At 39.2% G+C, this 14107-nt stretch overlaps 2 protein-coding genes across 5 annotated transcripts in view; both read left to right on the forward strand.

Annotated features, from left to right (window-relative positions):
- The window catches only part of galnt16 (UDP-N-acetyl-alpha-D-galactosamine:polypeptide N-acetylgalactosaminyltransferase 16), a 32414-nt gene extending 29207 nt beyond the window's left edge, over positions 1-3207 (forward strand). The window contains exon 15 of the mRNA XM_017477238.3: positions 1926-3207. Within this exon, the coding sequence (XP_017332727.2) occupies positions 1926-2069 (144 nt within the window). The 3' untranslated portion in view covers positions 2070-3207. The remainder of the gene's footprint in view (positions 1-1925) is intronic.
- Positions 3208-6499: 3292 nt separating this feature from the next.
- The window catches only part of numb (NUMB endocytic adaptor protein), a 58170-nt gene continuing 50562 nt past the window's right edge, over positions 6500-14107 (forward strand). The window contains exon 1 of one of the 4 annotated variants that reach the window (XM_053682547.1): positions 6500-6718. The gene's annotated coding sequence lies outside the window, so the exon portion shown is untranslated. The remainder of the gene's footprint in view (positions 6719-14107) is intronic. The other 3 variants (XM_053682548.1, XM_017476160.3, XM_017476161.3) reach the window with 3 other exon arrangements.

Below are 14107 nucleotides of genomic sequence, written 5' to 3' on the forward strand. Positions count from 1 at the left end.
GAGAATTTGTGTTCCTATCTATGGCTTTTAATTTGTGATCTTGTGCTCAGAGGCTATCACTCGGTGCATTTACATGGACAACAATAAATGCACAATTAACCCGATTAAGAAGATACTTTAAGAAACTACCATGTAAACAGCAATTTTTAATTACCTTAATCTGATTAAGGTCATGCTTGAAGTAAGCACTAATAGAATTAAGACGTGGAGTATTCCTGTTTTAGTCGCATTATCGACGTGTATTACAGACATGTACACACCTTAATCACATTATTAACGTCGTGTGAGAGTTTTCACTGCATTTTGTGACAGGACACGATCACACACGGCAGTGATTTTTATAATTCTCAACTAAACTAATGAAACCTCATTCATCACTCCTCAGCTCATTGTCTGATCTCTCTCTCTCTCTCGCTCTCTTTCTCTCTCGCTCTCTCTTTCTCTCTCTCTCTCGTGTTCTCTCTCTCTCTCTCTTTCTCTCTCTCTCTCTCTCTCTCTCTCTCTCTCTCTCTCTCTCTCTCTCTCTGACCTGACTTCTACTATGGATCTATGAGTGATTACTTTTCACTAGGACTTTCACAGAGTCAAAATGTGGCAAGTGCAAACTGCTAAGACTTGAGCCTTATTTAAAACTTGCTTTATTAAAGCAGGAATTATGCTTTGTTTTTGAAAGGGAGAGATATTGTTGTTGTTGTTGTTGAGAGAGGGTGTCTGAAAAAAGACAAAAAAATTACAAAAAACAGACATAATTAATTTGCTTTGCTTGTGATGGTTTTTAGAGGACACCTATAGAAAGTTTATCGTAAACAAATGCACTGTTCTAGTACATTTTTTCCCCACATGGTACAAACAATGTATTTGTATCCTAATAATGATGTTCCTCTACTAATTTGTTCCTGAAAACAAAGAATTAAAGGCACAAAACACACCCTGTTTTGTGTCTTTTTTTATTTTATTTTTTTACTTTCTTTGTAAATTATTAAATGGATATGTTTATCCATAAATATGGATTATCTATCTCATGTGTAGCACCACCATACAAATATGAATTCATTAAAATATCCACTTCACCATTCTTTATTTGTATATATCCACACATCTACAATACAGTGCAAAAGTCTTAGAGATAGTAAATACGTGTGAATGTTATGCATCTGAATGAGTGTTTCAGGAAAAGGGGGGGGGGGGTCTTCAGACTCCGCAGAATAACTGTGGAAAAACAGCCAGTCAGGTTTTCTTATATAACTGCACCTAAGAGAATTTACAGTTTTAAATGCCAAAGCATATCATGCTTTGATTTCATTTTTTTAACCATCACTTACTTTGTATACATAGAATTGAAAACAGTGTTCTGTGTTTTTCTTGCTTCAGTCATGCTTACAGTAAAACCAACCGAACCAAAGGTCTGTCAATATGAACTGAGTAACTGAGCAGCAGATCCAAGAGGAATTGAAAGACACTGTCATTAGTAATTAAAAGTGTTCTTACCATTTTAGGCAATCATTTTTCACAGAATCCTCAGCGCAATCAGCAGATTGCAGAACTCTTTTTTTTTTTTGTGTGTGTGTGTGTGTCTCTACAGAGTTCATTACTCGGCTTAACCAAAACCTGCTGCTTCACACAGCTGCCAAGAAACACACACACAGGCTCACACACTCTTGTATGCGCAGGATATTACAGCATTTATAGGTTCTACTTGGGTGAAACAACACATTAAACACTCACTCATACTCTCAGATTTTATTGCAGTAACAGGATGGTTATAAAATTGTAAATTGCATTGAATGTATGATGTCATTTTCTATTATGTAGACTGCAACATTTTCCAGCTTTGTGCATTGACATTAATCTCTGTATTATTTCATGACTGTCTAACCAATTTGAGTTACAACTGGGGAGATTTATTATATATTTCTGTCTAACAGAGATGGAAGCCGAGAGGTCCGGCACTGCAGCACTTGGTCAGCGGATTGTGTTTGGACAGCCAGCCCCCAGCAGGCCCGCCAGTTATCGCACAGTGCCGCCCCCAGATGGCCAGCCAATCCTGGGAGCCTCAGCTGGTCACCTGACTTCGAGACAGCGGGGTGAAGGAGCGCGAGAGGGAAGGAGTTTAGAAGGGTCGCAGAATCTTGCTTGCTTAAGGGCCAAGAGGAACGTCTGCACGCTGTTTTAATTTGACTGTGCTGCTTTGAGACAAGTAAACCAGGGCCATGTCCAAAAACCACTTTAGCAACCTTTACATCCTCTTCTGTCCTTATACCTCTGATCGTAAATGACAGGCCAGTGTTAAAAACAAAGTCAAATATAGAGAGTTTTATCTTTGAAAGCTACTTCTATTCAGTCATATTTGGACCTGGTCAAGGTTTACAACATAATGGGATTATCCATGGCTTACATGAGAAGGTTGTAACATTTAGTTTTTTTTTCCCCCTGTTGATTGCTTATGGACTCAAAGAGAAAGACTAGTTATGTATGTTTATACCTTTTACTGCCTTTGAGAACAGCCACTGAGCCCCTACCAGTATAATATCATTCCCTCATGTAGATCATTTGCTAAAGCTTATTATTAAGGTCAGTGTTTCTCTTGAATCAGCATTATTAAATATTTATCCATTCTGATCAATGAAGCCTTAGATAAATGGATAAAATACAATGCATCAAATGTACATACTTTAAAAAGTCATCTTTGGATCTTTTTTTTCCTAGGTACCAGACAAGTTTTAATATGAGATCTGTGCTTACAGCAGTTTTGAAAAACAAGCTTCACCGAGCTTGCCTGGTCCAGCAGGTGCAGCCCTGATGCATTGTGATCTTTGAGCCATGGTCAGTGTAAACATTGTTTACACTGGATACCGAGTTTGGATACCTGATCTCTGAAAAAGTAACCTCTGCAGAGCTGATACTTTGTTTGAGATTGGACATGTGAATGTAGCAGAATTTGAAAGTAAAGTAAAGATATGTATAAATCTGGGCTAACAACTTCATTTAGTTTAATGTTAGGTAACTTGCAAATCCTTATAATGAGTTTCAATTGTGCATGGTACTGTGAAGCACCGCAAAAAGACATTTGTGATGTCATATCCAAAGACCCTGTTTTTGTTTACATTTGTTTGACATTTTTGTAAATATTTAAACTTTTTTTTTTTGCAATCATGAACAAAATGAGCATTCTTGTAAGTTGAAAAATAAAGTCTATAGCCCAGAGAATTCATCTGTATTCATACTGTAAAGACTCAACAAACATTATCATTATTAGTATTAGTGGTAGTAGTAGTGATTTGTGATCATAATTATAATAGCTCTAATAATATGTTTCCTTCAGGAAAAGCTGACGGGTAAAACTGGACTTTTTACAATTTTAATAACTATGTTACCCTAGATATAACAAGTAGTCATTGTTTTATTTATTATTAAGTTATTTGTAGCTTTTATAATGATTCTAAGTTTGCATTTTGCCGGATTTGCTTAGTGCAGTTTGATATTTGGCCACTGGGTGGAAAGCTATCACCAGAAATAGAAGATTGATTTAATTGGGTCTGAGCTCCAACATCAAAGTCACATCAACAGATTCAGATTTCATTTAAAACTTCATGAGAAACAATTCAGCATGGTGTGTCGAAACTGCATTCACACAGTCAAGAAATGGATAGGTTTGTAAACCTCAGTGGTGTCTTAAAGTGCTCCGCTATTTACATTGCATTATATTTTCCACATGTGGCAAACTGATGGTATGTCTGCTTAACTCTGGTATACCTTGAATTTTCCCACTTATTCTAATCTTCATAACCCCCATAGTCCATCTCTTCTCACATAATTGTGCAATATGTCCAATAAACATCTTCCACAGTTATTTAAATAAATAAATAAATACAAACTTGTCCCATGATCCTGGCACTTTGTCACAGCTGGCTGTTGACACATTGGCATTTAAAGGTCACCTCAGAGGTCGTTGTGACCTATGGATCAAATAGACCTCAGGCTGTTTGGGTGTGTGTCTGGCTCTCAAATACAAGACATGATGCTAAATTTGGAATGCTACTGTCTCTCTCCAAAGCAATATGCAGGTGTTTTCCAGTGGGCACCATAAAACTTGATGCAGTCTGATTGATCACAGCTTGTCCAACACTGGACCCTTGACAGAAATAAGCTAACAGGGAGATAGTGAGAAAGCTAAAAGATGGAGAAAGATGGAGTGAGAGATAAACATCAGTAGGACTAGAACAGCTGACTGCAGCTGGACTTCAGTGACTACCTAGAAGTACTATATCCATCTTCTATACTGCTTAATTCTTTTCAGGGTCATGGGGAAAGCCTATCCCAGGAAGCATCAGGCACAAGGCGCGGTACTCCCTGGACAGGGTGCCAATCCATCGCAGGGCACATACACATACACATTCACACACCTATTCATACACTACAGACACTTTGAACATGCCAGTCAGCCTACCATGCATGTCTTTGGACTGGGGGAGGAAACCCCCACAGCACGGGGAGAACATGCAAACTCCACACACATTTTTTGTGCATATGTGGAACACAGCAAATGAACTCAGACCTTCAGAGGTGGTCTGAGTACGGTTTGTTTACGGTTCATTTTGTGGTCCACTTGATTTGTGCATTGTGAAACATAGTGGTCTCATTCCACTTCACATTTTGATTTATAGATAAAGAACTTGAGAGTTGCTGTCGATACGTTGTGCGAGTTTTCCTTCACCTAACAGAAAAACAACTCGTATGGCTTTTGGTGGGGTCACTGTAGCACTAGCGACTATACTGTACTCCAAAGTTGTTAGCCAGCAGTAATAATAGTATTGCGTCAGTAACAGAAACAATAGTTACTGTATAATACTCTTAGTATACAGTATGTTTGTAATATATGTAGTGTATGCAAGTATTTTGTCTACCGCCAACCACTCATGAGCTAAACAATCAGTAGCTCTAGAGCATGAAGCATGAGTTAATTTTGAAGGTTCAGCATCAAAAATGCTTCTGGTATTTCACTTCAAATCTGTTTTGTCTGCTCTGGTATTCAATCAAATCTGAGCATTTCTGACAAAATATAGCATCATGTAAAGCAACCATTTTGAATGACACTATTCAGTGTTACACATATTCGTTATTAAATTGTGGTAAAGGAGTTGTGGCATGAACAACTGAGATCTGATCAATGTTATCATTTCCAGAAAGAGGACTAGTTAGTTCCCTATTAGGTCCACTTTAACAGGACTGAGTATGTTTCTTTAAAATGAACTATATGTGAAAACACCCTAAGTTATAAAGAACAGCTGATTATTTTCTATGGCCAGTTTACTTTTAAAGTGTTTCAGAGGCCATGTGTAATGTGTCCACCCCTGTTCCACCGTTGAGTGGAACAATCTGCTTAAATGTAATGCATTCTCAACATTTTCAAGTGCTTTAGAGATTTTGACTGATTTTGTTTTGTAATAGGGAAAGAATACCAGTGTATGATAGTCGGATTTCAGAAGCCTGTGCTGAAACCACAAAGCTCCAGTCTGAGATAACATGACTGGATAACATGTTTAATGAGTCCAAGTTCCACATCCCAGATCAACAAAATGTGGATGTCATATACATACAGACAACATTGTAAAATAAATAAATAGTTAAATAATAAACAAATCATCACCAGTAAAAGGATACAAATACAAACTAACATACAAAAAGAAATAAATTTGCACGTTTGACTCACACCTCCAGGGTTGGGGGTTCAATTCCCACCGTGGTCCTGTGTGTGTGGAGTTTGCATGTTCTCCCGTGCGGCGGGGGTTCTCCCCCAGTCCAAAGACATGCATGGTAGGCTGATTGGCATGTCCAAAGTGTCCGTAGTGTATGAATGGGTGTGTGAAGGGTATGTGATCTTGCCCTGCGATGGATTGGCACCCTGTCCAGGGTGTACCCCGCCTTGTGCCCGATACTCCCTGGGATAGGCTCCAGGTTCCCCGTGACCCTGAAAAGGATTAAGCGGTATAGAAGATGGATGGATGGATGGACAAATAAAGCACATAATTTAATAAAAATGCAAGGTTTTACATAAAAACACCAAATTTGGAGCAGAAAGGGGTTTAGTATTTAGCTCCTCATACCTACGTATATAATAGTTTGCTAGTAAAAGTAATTTATTTACAAATAAATTAGTGATGTTCCAGTTCTCTTTAGTAAACCCAAATAAAAATTGCAACATATTTTCACCGATCACCGTTTTTTTTGTTTTTTTTTTTTTTTTTTTAAATCTCAGGCCAGGATGAGTTACTATTTACTATGAGCCGGGATGCCGATTAAGGGGCGGGGCGTTAAAATGTGGGCCGGTATTTAGATGAAAGCGTCGCTGACTTTGGCGGGTATGCGGATGCAGGCGGGGCTGACTGTGGCGGGTATGTGGATGGAGGCGGGGCTGACTCTTTTCAGGCTACATCTTATGGGCGGGACTAGGTAATAGGGCGTGGTGTTATGCAGTGTCCGGTATGTAGATGAGGGCGGGGCGTTGCTAAGGAAGGGCGAGGTTTGGTTGAACCGGGCTACCAGCGGCAGTGTACCGAGACAAGCAGGTGAAACGTCGGTGTAGGATTACTTTCCACTGACGGACGTTAAATTTTATAAACCGACGCGTATATATTTGGAACTCATATATCTGGTGTGATTTCGCCCCCTCCTGATCGTGATTACGGATAGGCCGAACTCTGCTAATTTTGTTGAACAGGTAAGTGGACTTGGTCCGGACTGGCCAAACTCGCCGCCTGTATGGAAAGAATGATGATGATGATGATGATGATGATGATGTGATTAGCCAACTAGCGAGCTGTTTAGCCAGCGGAAGTGTTAGCTAATCACACACACAGGTCGACTTGTTGACCGCGGACACGCTGAGTCCTGGCCGCTCGGTAGCTCTTATCCGTGTAGAGTACTTGGTTTGGCTAAAACACACGCGAGTGTGTGGCCATTATTTGGGAAGCTAACTTATCCGTGTAATAGAACTGGGTGCATTAAGCTAGCTGGGGCGTTTCGTTTCTTTCGCGAGTTACAGCTGCCAGAGACCGCTAATTTTCTGATTCACACGAAGAGTACACTTGCGGATGTCAGTAAACATCAGCTAGCAAGCAGCAACCTGGACTCCATAACTAGGCTTTAGTAAAATCCAGTATATTAGCTAAGTGAGCTAGCTGGATCTGTTCAGCACTAAGGTCCTGCTGATGGCCTGAAGACGGTGAAACTACTCAGTTAGCTAATGTAGCTGAATAACTGTGTATATGTAGCTGCTCGTCTAGATAGATTGCTTTTTGACGTGAAGGAAAGTTTGCAGTGACAAACCAAACCATCTTCATTCAGACCTCTGTGCTCTTCCAATGCTAGCTAACTGAACTAGCTTACCTCACCTGGCGCAGTACAAATCTTTTTCTGCATAACTTTACTGCTTGGTGCAACTTAAATGGAACATAAATGACAACACTTGAAGAAAATAACCGGATTTGAGAAGTATTTAATGATCTTACTAGTGTCTGCTAGCATAACTCGTACCAGCTACTAGAGAGTTTATTTTTGAAAAACAGAAAAGTGTCAGGGTTTTTTTCCCCCTAGCTAGCTTTTCTCTCACCTGCAGTTTCTGTCCTGATTTTGTGAGAGCTTTTGAAATCCAATTGATGGTGGATTAAAGTACATGCATGCTCCAGATATGATTACAAGTTTGCTACAAAAGTCTTAAGAGATGTAGGTGCCGTTGAACACAATACTGTTTACAGACAGCAGCAATGTGGCGAGTTTTTGTGTTAATTAATTACTGAATTCATTAAGTCCTAATGCTAATAGCTTTATGTGAAGTCTGTCACTGAATTCCTGTTGTCTCGTGTTACCAGTCTTCATCTGTTTGGAAACGTCATTGCAACAACCCTTGCTATGTTTACTAGTCAATATTTTCGCAGGAAAGCTGCTATCCAAAAGCAATGGCGGTGTACAGTATATGGCCTAGAACTTTCCGGAGCAAGCTTTCAGGAGATAAGAGACACTCCGGCAGAAGTGTAGTGTTTCAACAGGAGAAGAAAAATAACACAACTTGTCTCACAAGTCTGTTAGACCCACACACAAAAGTGTTTATTTAAAACCCAGACGCATGGTCTAATCCAAAACGGGCTAATATGGTGTATTAATGGACTGAAATGAAGAGACTCTGATCTGCTTCGCTCTGCTAGAAATACTGCTTTAGTAGAAGTTGAATGGTGCGCTCATCAGTTAATGATTATCACGGCAGAAATCTGAACTCTGCCCAAGCTTGTGTCCCTCAGTTGACAGCTTCAACTGCAGTTTATCAGCGGTTATGTATACCTGCAAAGATCTTCAGCAATCTGAGCTAATCCAGTCAGATTGCAGATTCCTGACAGACTGTTTATATGTATTCTGAACTGGACACTCTGTAGACAGTCCTCATTAATGCACACGGTACGTGTAATCCAGGCCAAGTAATGTCACATGTATACTTAAACATGTTTTATTGCACCAGGAGCACCTTGGGATCCAAAGACACGTGTGCAGAATAGAGCCATAGATTTATAAAGTGAAAGTAATCAGACGCTTGTTTACATGGCTACACAGTGACTTGAAAGTCTCCGTACACTTTTTAGCAAAATGTAACTTTTTATTTACAAATCATCCTCATTTCTTTATAAACACATACGGTGTCGTCTCTCCCAACTTTGGCTTCGACTATACACGGCACGTTTTTTTTTTCTCGTGGTAAGAGTCTCTGCGTTCCAAATGGTGTAAATCTCCCTCCGAAGGGCACTTTGAAGGGAGAGTCATCAAGCTAGTCATGCTGTAAGATTGCTTCAAACTGAATTTCCAATAAAAATGACTTAAAAATCGAGTTCCGAGTGACAGTTATTAATCGTTTGAAAGTATTAGTTTTTTGATTGTGTATAATGAACAAGAAATTCTGTAGAAGTAATCAGTTTTAATGTTTCATGATTGATTTAGCCCCATACACTGATAATTGTAATAACTACCTTAAAGAATTATTGCTTTAACAGAGACTTGACTTGACTTGAGACTTGACTTGGACTCCACCTCAGAGACTTGACTTGGACTCCACCTCAGAGACTTGATTTGGACTCCACCTCAGAGACTTGACTTGGACTCCACCTCAGAGACTTGACTTGGACTCCACCTCAGAGACTTGACTTGGACTCCACCTCAGAGACTTGACTTGGACTCCACCTCAGAGACTTGACTTGGACTCCACCTCAGAGACTTGACTTGGACTCCACCTCAGAGACTTGACTTGGACTCCACCTCAGAGACTTGACTTGGACTCCACCTCAGAGACTTGACTTGGACTCCACCTCAGAGACTTGACTTGGACTCCACCTCAGAGACTTGACTTGAGACTTGACTTGGACTCCACCTCAGAGACTTGAGACTTGATTTGTACTTGGACCTCAGAGACTTGTCAGGTGTTGTGTGATGTTTCCCGTTAAAGTCCATCGCAACTGTTCTACAGCTTCCCGTTTAAGCCATGATTATGATTTCAGTACATTTCTTCTTTTGTCAAAGGCATTCTTAAAGACTATCTGAAAATAAAATAATGTAAACAAAGTATGAAAAAGGTTGGAAGACATTTTGCTAAACAGTCTTCATTTCCTATACACACAGAGCCTTTTGGGACACCGTGTATTATTCTTCTGTTTAATGGATTATCAAAAATATTACCAACCTCCTTCAATCGAATGAAAATTTCATTCAGATTGGCATCAATTGGTTTGCTCTATTCTGATTGAAGATCTTTTTTTTCCCCCAGTTGCGCTATTAATAATCAGGTGGATTATTTTACAGATTATTGGGTTGTATGTAAACGCAACCAGTGCCATGGTAATGGACTGAGAAAAGTTAACCCTGTTCTTAGTCTTGAATCAGGAAGAAGCCCCCATTCTTTCTTATTTGTTGGTTCTGGAGGTGGATCATTCGGGGTATTAAAGCCTCCGAGTGTGCATGGCAGCAGTTTAGCGAATAGTGACATGAGATGACGCTGTGATGAGTACTGTGAGACATACTGAGACCTTCCTGCTGCCCACTGAGCCGGCTTCAACATGCTGACTGGCAGACGTCACACACTCGCGCTCCGCTGTACAGTGATGGTGCAGTCCTGGACTAGTGATTTGATTTGATCTTATTAACACGACTTACATCAGCCGTTTATTTTTGTCTGCTCATTGGCATCAGTAGAGGTCGTTTGCCTCTACTTTGCATTTGGTTTCATAAGCAAGGGTTTGCTTAGAAAATATCTCGTCAGCCTGCAGAATTAAGTTCTTAATCATGTTCTCCGAATCATTAGAGCTTATATAAATAGATGGGTGTATAAATAAGAGCTGTGCAAAGCCTATGTGCTCAGCGCTGCTTGGCCAGTTTTTGCTTTTCTCGGTATTTACTGTTGGGATGGACAAGAACACACAACCAGAGTAGTGTCCAGACTCGCCTAGTTAAATATAGGCTGAAAGACAAATGAATAAGCCACATGCTTAAATGCTCATAAAGAGATTATGTTGCAACACAAAGTCTGGGCCATAGACTTCGTGTGAAAGAGCGTTAAGGTTGGTGCATTACGATGTACTGTAATGGTTTTGAACATGAATGAACTGGCCAGGATCCTGAGTGACTAATGACCGTGACACACCAGAACCACAATACTCAATCTGGTTTTCTCAGAGACACCAATCAGACCTATACTGTCTGCACAGGATTTCACTTGATTTTGTTGCGCTTTTGTGTGTGTGTGTGTGTGTGTGTGTGTGTGTGTGTGTGTGTGTGTGTGTGCGAAATTTATGACTGTAATTTTTTATTTATTTATTTATTTTGTGGATACTACTTGAATTGGTGAAATTGCAATTGCGCTAAATTGTTTTGCCATGTCTTTTGCAGTGGTGTTTGTTGGCAAAAGAGACCTTTTAGCTGTACTCATGTTCGAAGCATGCAAATCGAAAAGGGCTTTGGCTGAATGCGCGTTGTGATGACATCACATGACGCGTCTTGACGATAATCTGCGGTAATTTTGTAAAATTGCAAGCTCCCCTGAAGTTTATGGCGTTTGCTTGATTTTGTGTTCATTTCTGTGGCTGTAAAATCCAGGAGGGACTGCCTATAGCAAGACTAAGGAATAAAATTCAGTTTTACTATTTGAATATAAAAGATTGCAAATTTTTTAAATGACTAGCTTATAGAGATCAGTTTGTACTGAATAATGCTTTCCCACAATACAGTTATGCTTTTTAAAAACAATTTTAAGTTAACAATATTTTGTATGTCTCTGATCACTGCCTTGTCTTCTTCACTGCCCTTTAATGACATAAGACTGGGTAAGATGAAATAGAAAACGAAGAGTAAATCAGAAATTTGTCAGTTATGACCTTGCTTGTGGTTATAGATATTCCAAACAAGCTCTCACTATTTATCATATTCAGGAAGGAGGGATAAGAGATAAACACAACCCATCTGTGTCTTTTGTCCTTGCTCCAGGTTCCTATATTTCTTTCTTTTTTTTTTTTTTTTGTGGAACAGCCCACTTTCAAATATAATAGTAATGAATGTAATTTATTCTGTTATTAGATGTGTAGCAATATGATAATATAGTTTATAACATTTTAAATTCTGTGTGTCGATGCTGGTTAATGAACTTTTACTCTATCATACTGCATGAAAATGTCAAAACTAATACATCAGACATGATCTTTCAGTTTCACTGGCTGCAGACAGACAAACGATCCACAGCTTTCTGAAATTAAACGGGATACCTTGTGAAAATGTCCAGCGTTCAAAATGGGGCCAAAATATACCAAAGTTCAAAAGTAAACTAATTTAAAGCTACTTTGCTGTTAGTTTTTTTTGAAAGGATATGCACATGTATGACACGATATAAGAAGCAGTCATGGCCATAACATCGTAGCAGGTACTGACATGTCCAACAAGCGTCCTTTTAAAGCATTAAATATATTAATTTAATTTCACTGAAATTTTTTTTTTCTGGGTTCAACAGTGGCCTGAAGACACAGAGCTCATGTTTCTGGAGCTTTTTGCTGACTGGGAAATATAACCACTGAGTTTTTACTTTAAAAAAAATAAAATAAATAAATATATTAAAAAAAAACTATATATATATATATATATATATATATATATATATATATATATATATATATATATATATATATATATATATATATATATATATATAATTTTTTTTTTTTATAAACTTGCCTCAAAGTAGCATCTCACATTTTCCACAAACCATGTCATTAAATAATTTAACCCCCCACAGGTGCCATCTTGGCAGATTAATAACATTTGGAGCGAGTGCACGATTAAATTGTAATTTAATTTTTTTGTGCAAAATTCACACTTCAAAGTCACGTTGTGTAATCAGCATCTAGCCGCATGGTGTGATTTCCACAGAAAACTCTGGTGTAGACACAGTCGTAAGCTTTGCTCGTGTCACATGAGGGTGTGTGCTACTTTGGATTTAGTTCCCTGGTAACAGCAGCAGTTGCTGGGTGAGCTGTAGGGATCAGAGCTGTCTGCTCCTGCAGTGTGTCCAGATGAACATCTTTCTGATGTGTAAACGTTAGCTATGTGCAAAAGCACGTATTTATAAGACCGCCTGGCCTGTGTGTTGTCTGGATGACTAGTCGAGAGGAAGCTCTGTAAAGCCCTGTATCATTAGGCTGACTTAGGACCGTATCCACCCGACAGTCTGACACATGGCTTTGAATGTGTTGACTCGGCACACAGTCCTTGTATATCTGACACACAACGGACGAGTCATCAAATAAAAAAATAAATCGCTGATACCAACTTTTGGTGCTGGAGTACCTGTGTATTTTCCCAAACTGAAATATCTGATCTAACTATATATAGACGCACACGGGTGACAAACTAAAGGAAAATCTCGTCACAACTGTATCCACACAGCACTCAGTCATTATATTTCATGATGGCTAAGTAGCTACATCCAACTGAAAACATGGAACAAATCACACACTGCCCCTCACAACTGCTTGTAAACATCTGAATATTTGGGTATACCATTATGTTCAGTGTAGTTGACCTGAAAATGAATCGAACCTTATTTGGATTGGATTTGTTCATTAGGGAGAAGTCTTTAATACATTTTTGACACATCTCGTCAGTGATAAAACTTTTCCGGACAGGAATTAAATGACCACAGGTGGAGTAAGTTTTAAGTGGTTTGTATTTTCTGTGAACTTTCTTGGATTTTATTTTGTTTGTGCCTTTTTTTTTTTTTTTTTTTTTTGTGGAAAACTACTTGGATTGGTGAAATCGTAGTTGCACAATATAGTTTTACACGGTCTTTCACAGCGAGGTTTGTTGGAAAATGAGACCTTTTAGCTGTACTTATGTTCGATGCACATGAATCAAAGAGGGCTTTGGCTGAATGCACGTTGTGATGATGTCACGTGACTCATCTAATCTAATGCAGATCGAATATCTGCAGTACTTTAGAAAAATTGCATATTCTGGAATTTGCTTGATTTTGTGTTAATTTCTACCACTTGCCTTCCTGGAAGGTCTCATTAAAGTAGCTATGAGTAAAACAAAACTGAACTGTACTGAACTGCTATTGTGATTCCAATACTGATGATGCATTATCTGAATAATTAGAAACAAAAACAAATCTAGATTTAAAATAACTCACTAATCCGGGCTCCCAGGTGGCTCAACAGTAAAGTGTTGGCCGTTCTGTCAAGAGATTATGAGTTTAAATCCTGAGAGTGACCAGGAAATTGGCTGTTCTTGCTAGGTGGGAGGGATGGCTCTCTCTCTCTCTCTCTCTCTCTCTCTCTCTCTCTCTCATCACTGTGACACTAGCCAATCACAGGCTACTGTGAGCGGAAGAGGATCGAGCTAGCTCTTTCCTCCATGTGTCTTAGTCCGCCCTGTGTCACAGCATGAGCAGCAGTTTGAGATGATGATTTTTGTGTCTCAGAGGAAGCGTATTAGACTTGAACATGCTTTTTTAGACTGTTTGGTAGCTGGTGTTTGATTGGGAAGAGTTGGCTGATGGGTGGGAATTGGCACGTGAGAAAATGGGGGG

Source organism: Ictalurus punctatus, chromosome 9 (genome assembly GCF_001660625.3).
Source record: "Ictalurus punctatus breed USDA103 chromosome 9, Coco_2.0, whole genome shotgun sequence".
In the NCBI taxonomy this organism is placed as follows: domain Eukaryota; kingdom Metazoa; phylum Chordata; class Actinopteri; order Siluriformes; family Ictaluridae; genus Ictalurus; species Ictalurus punctatus.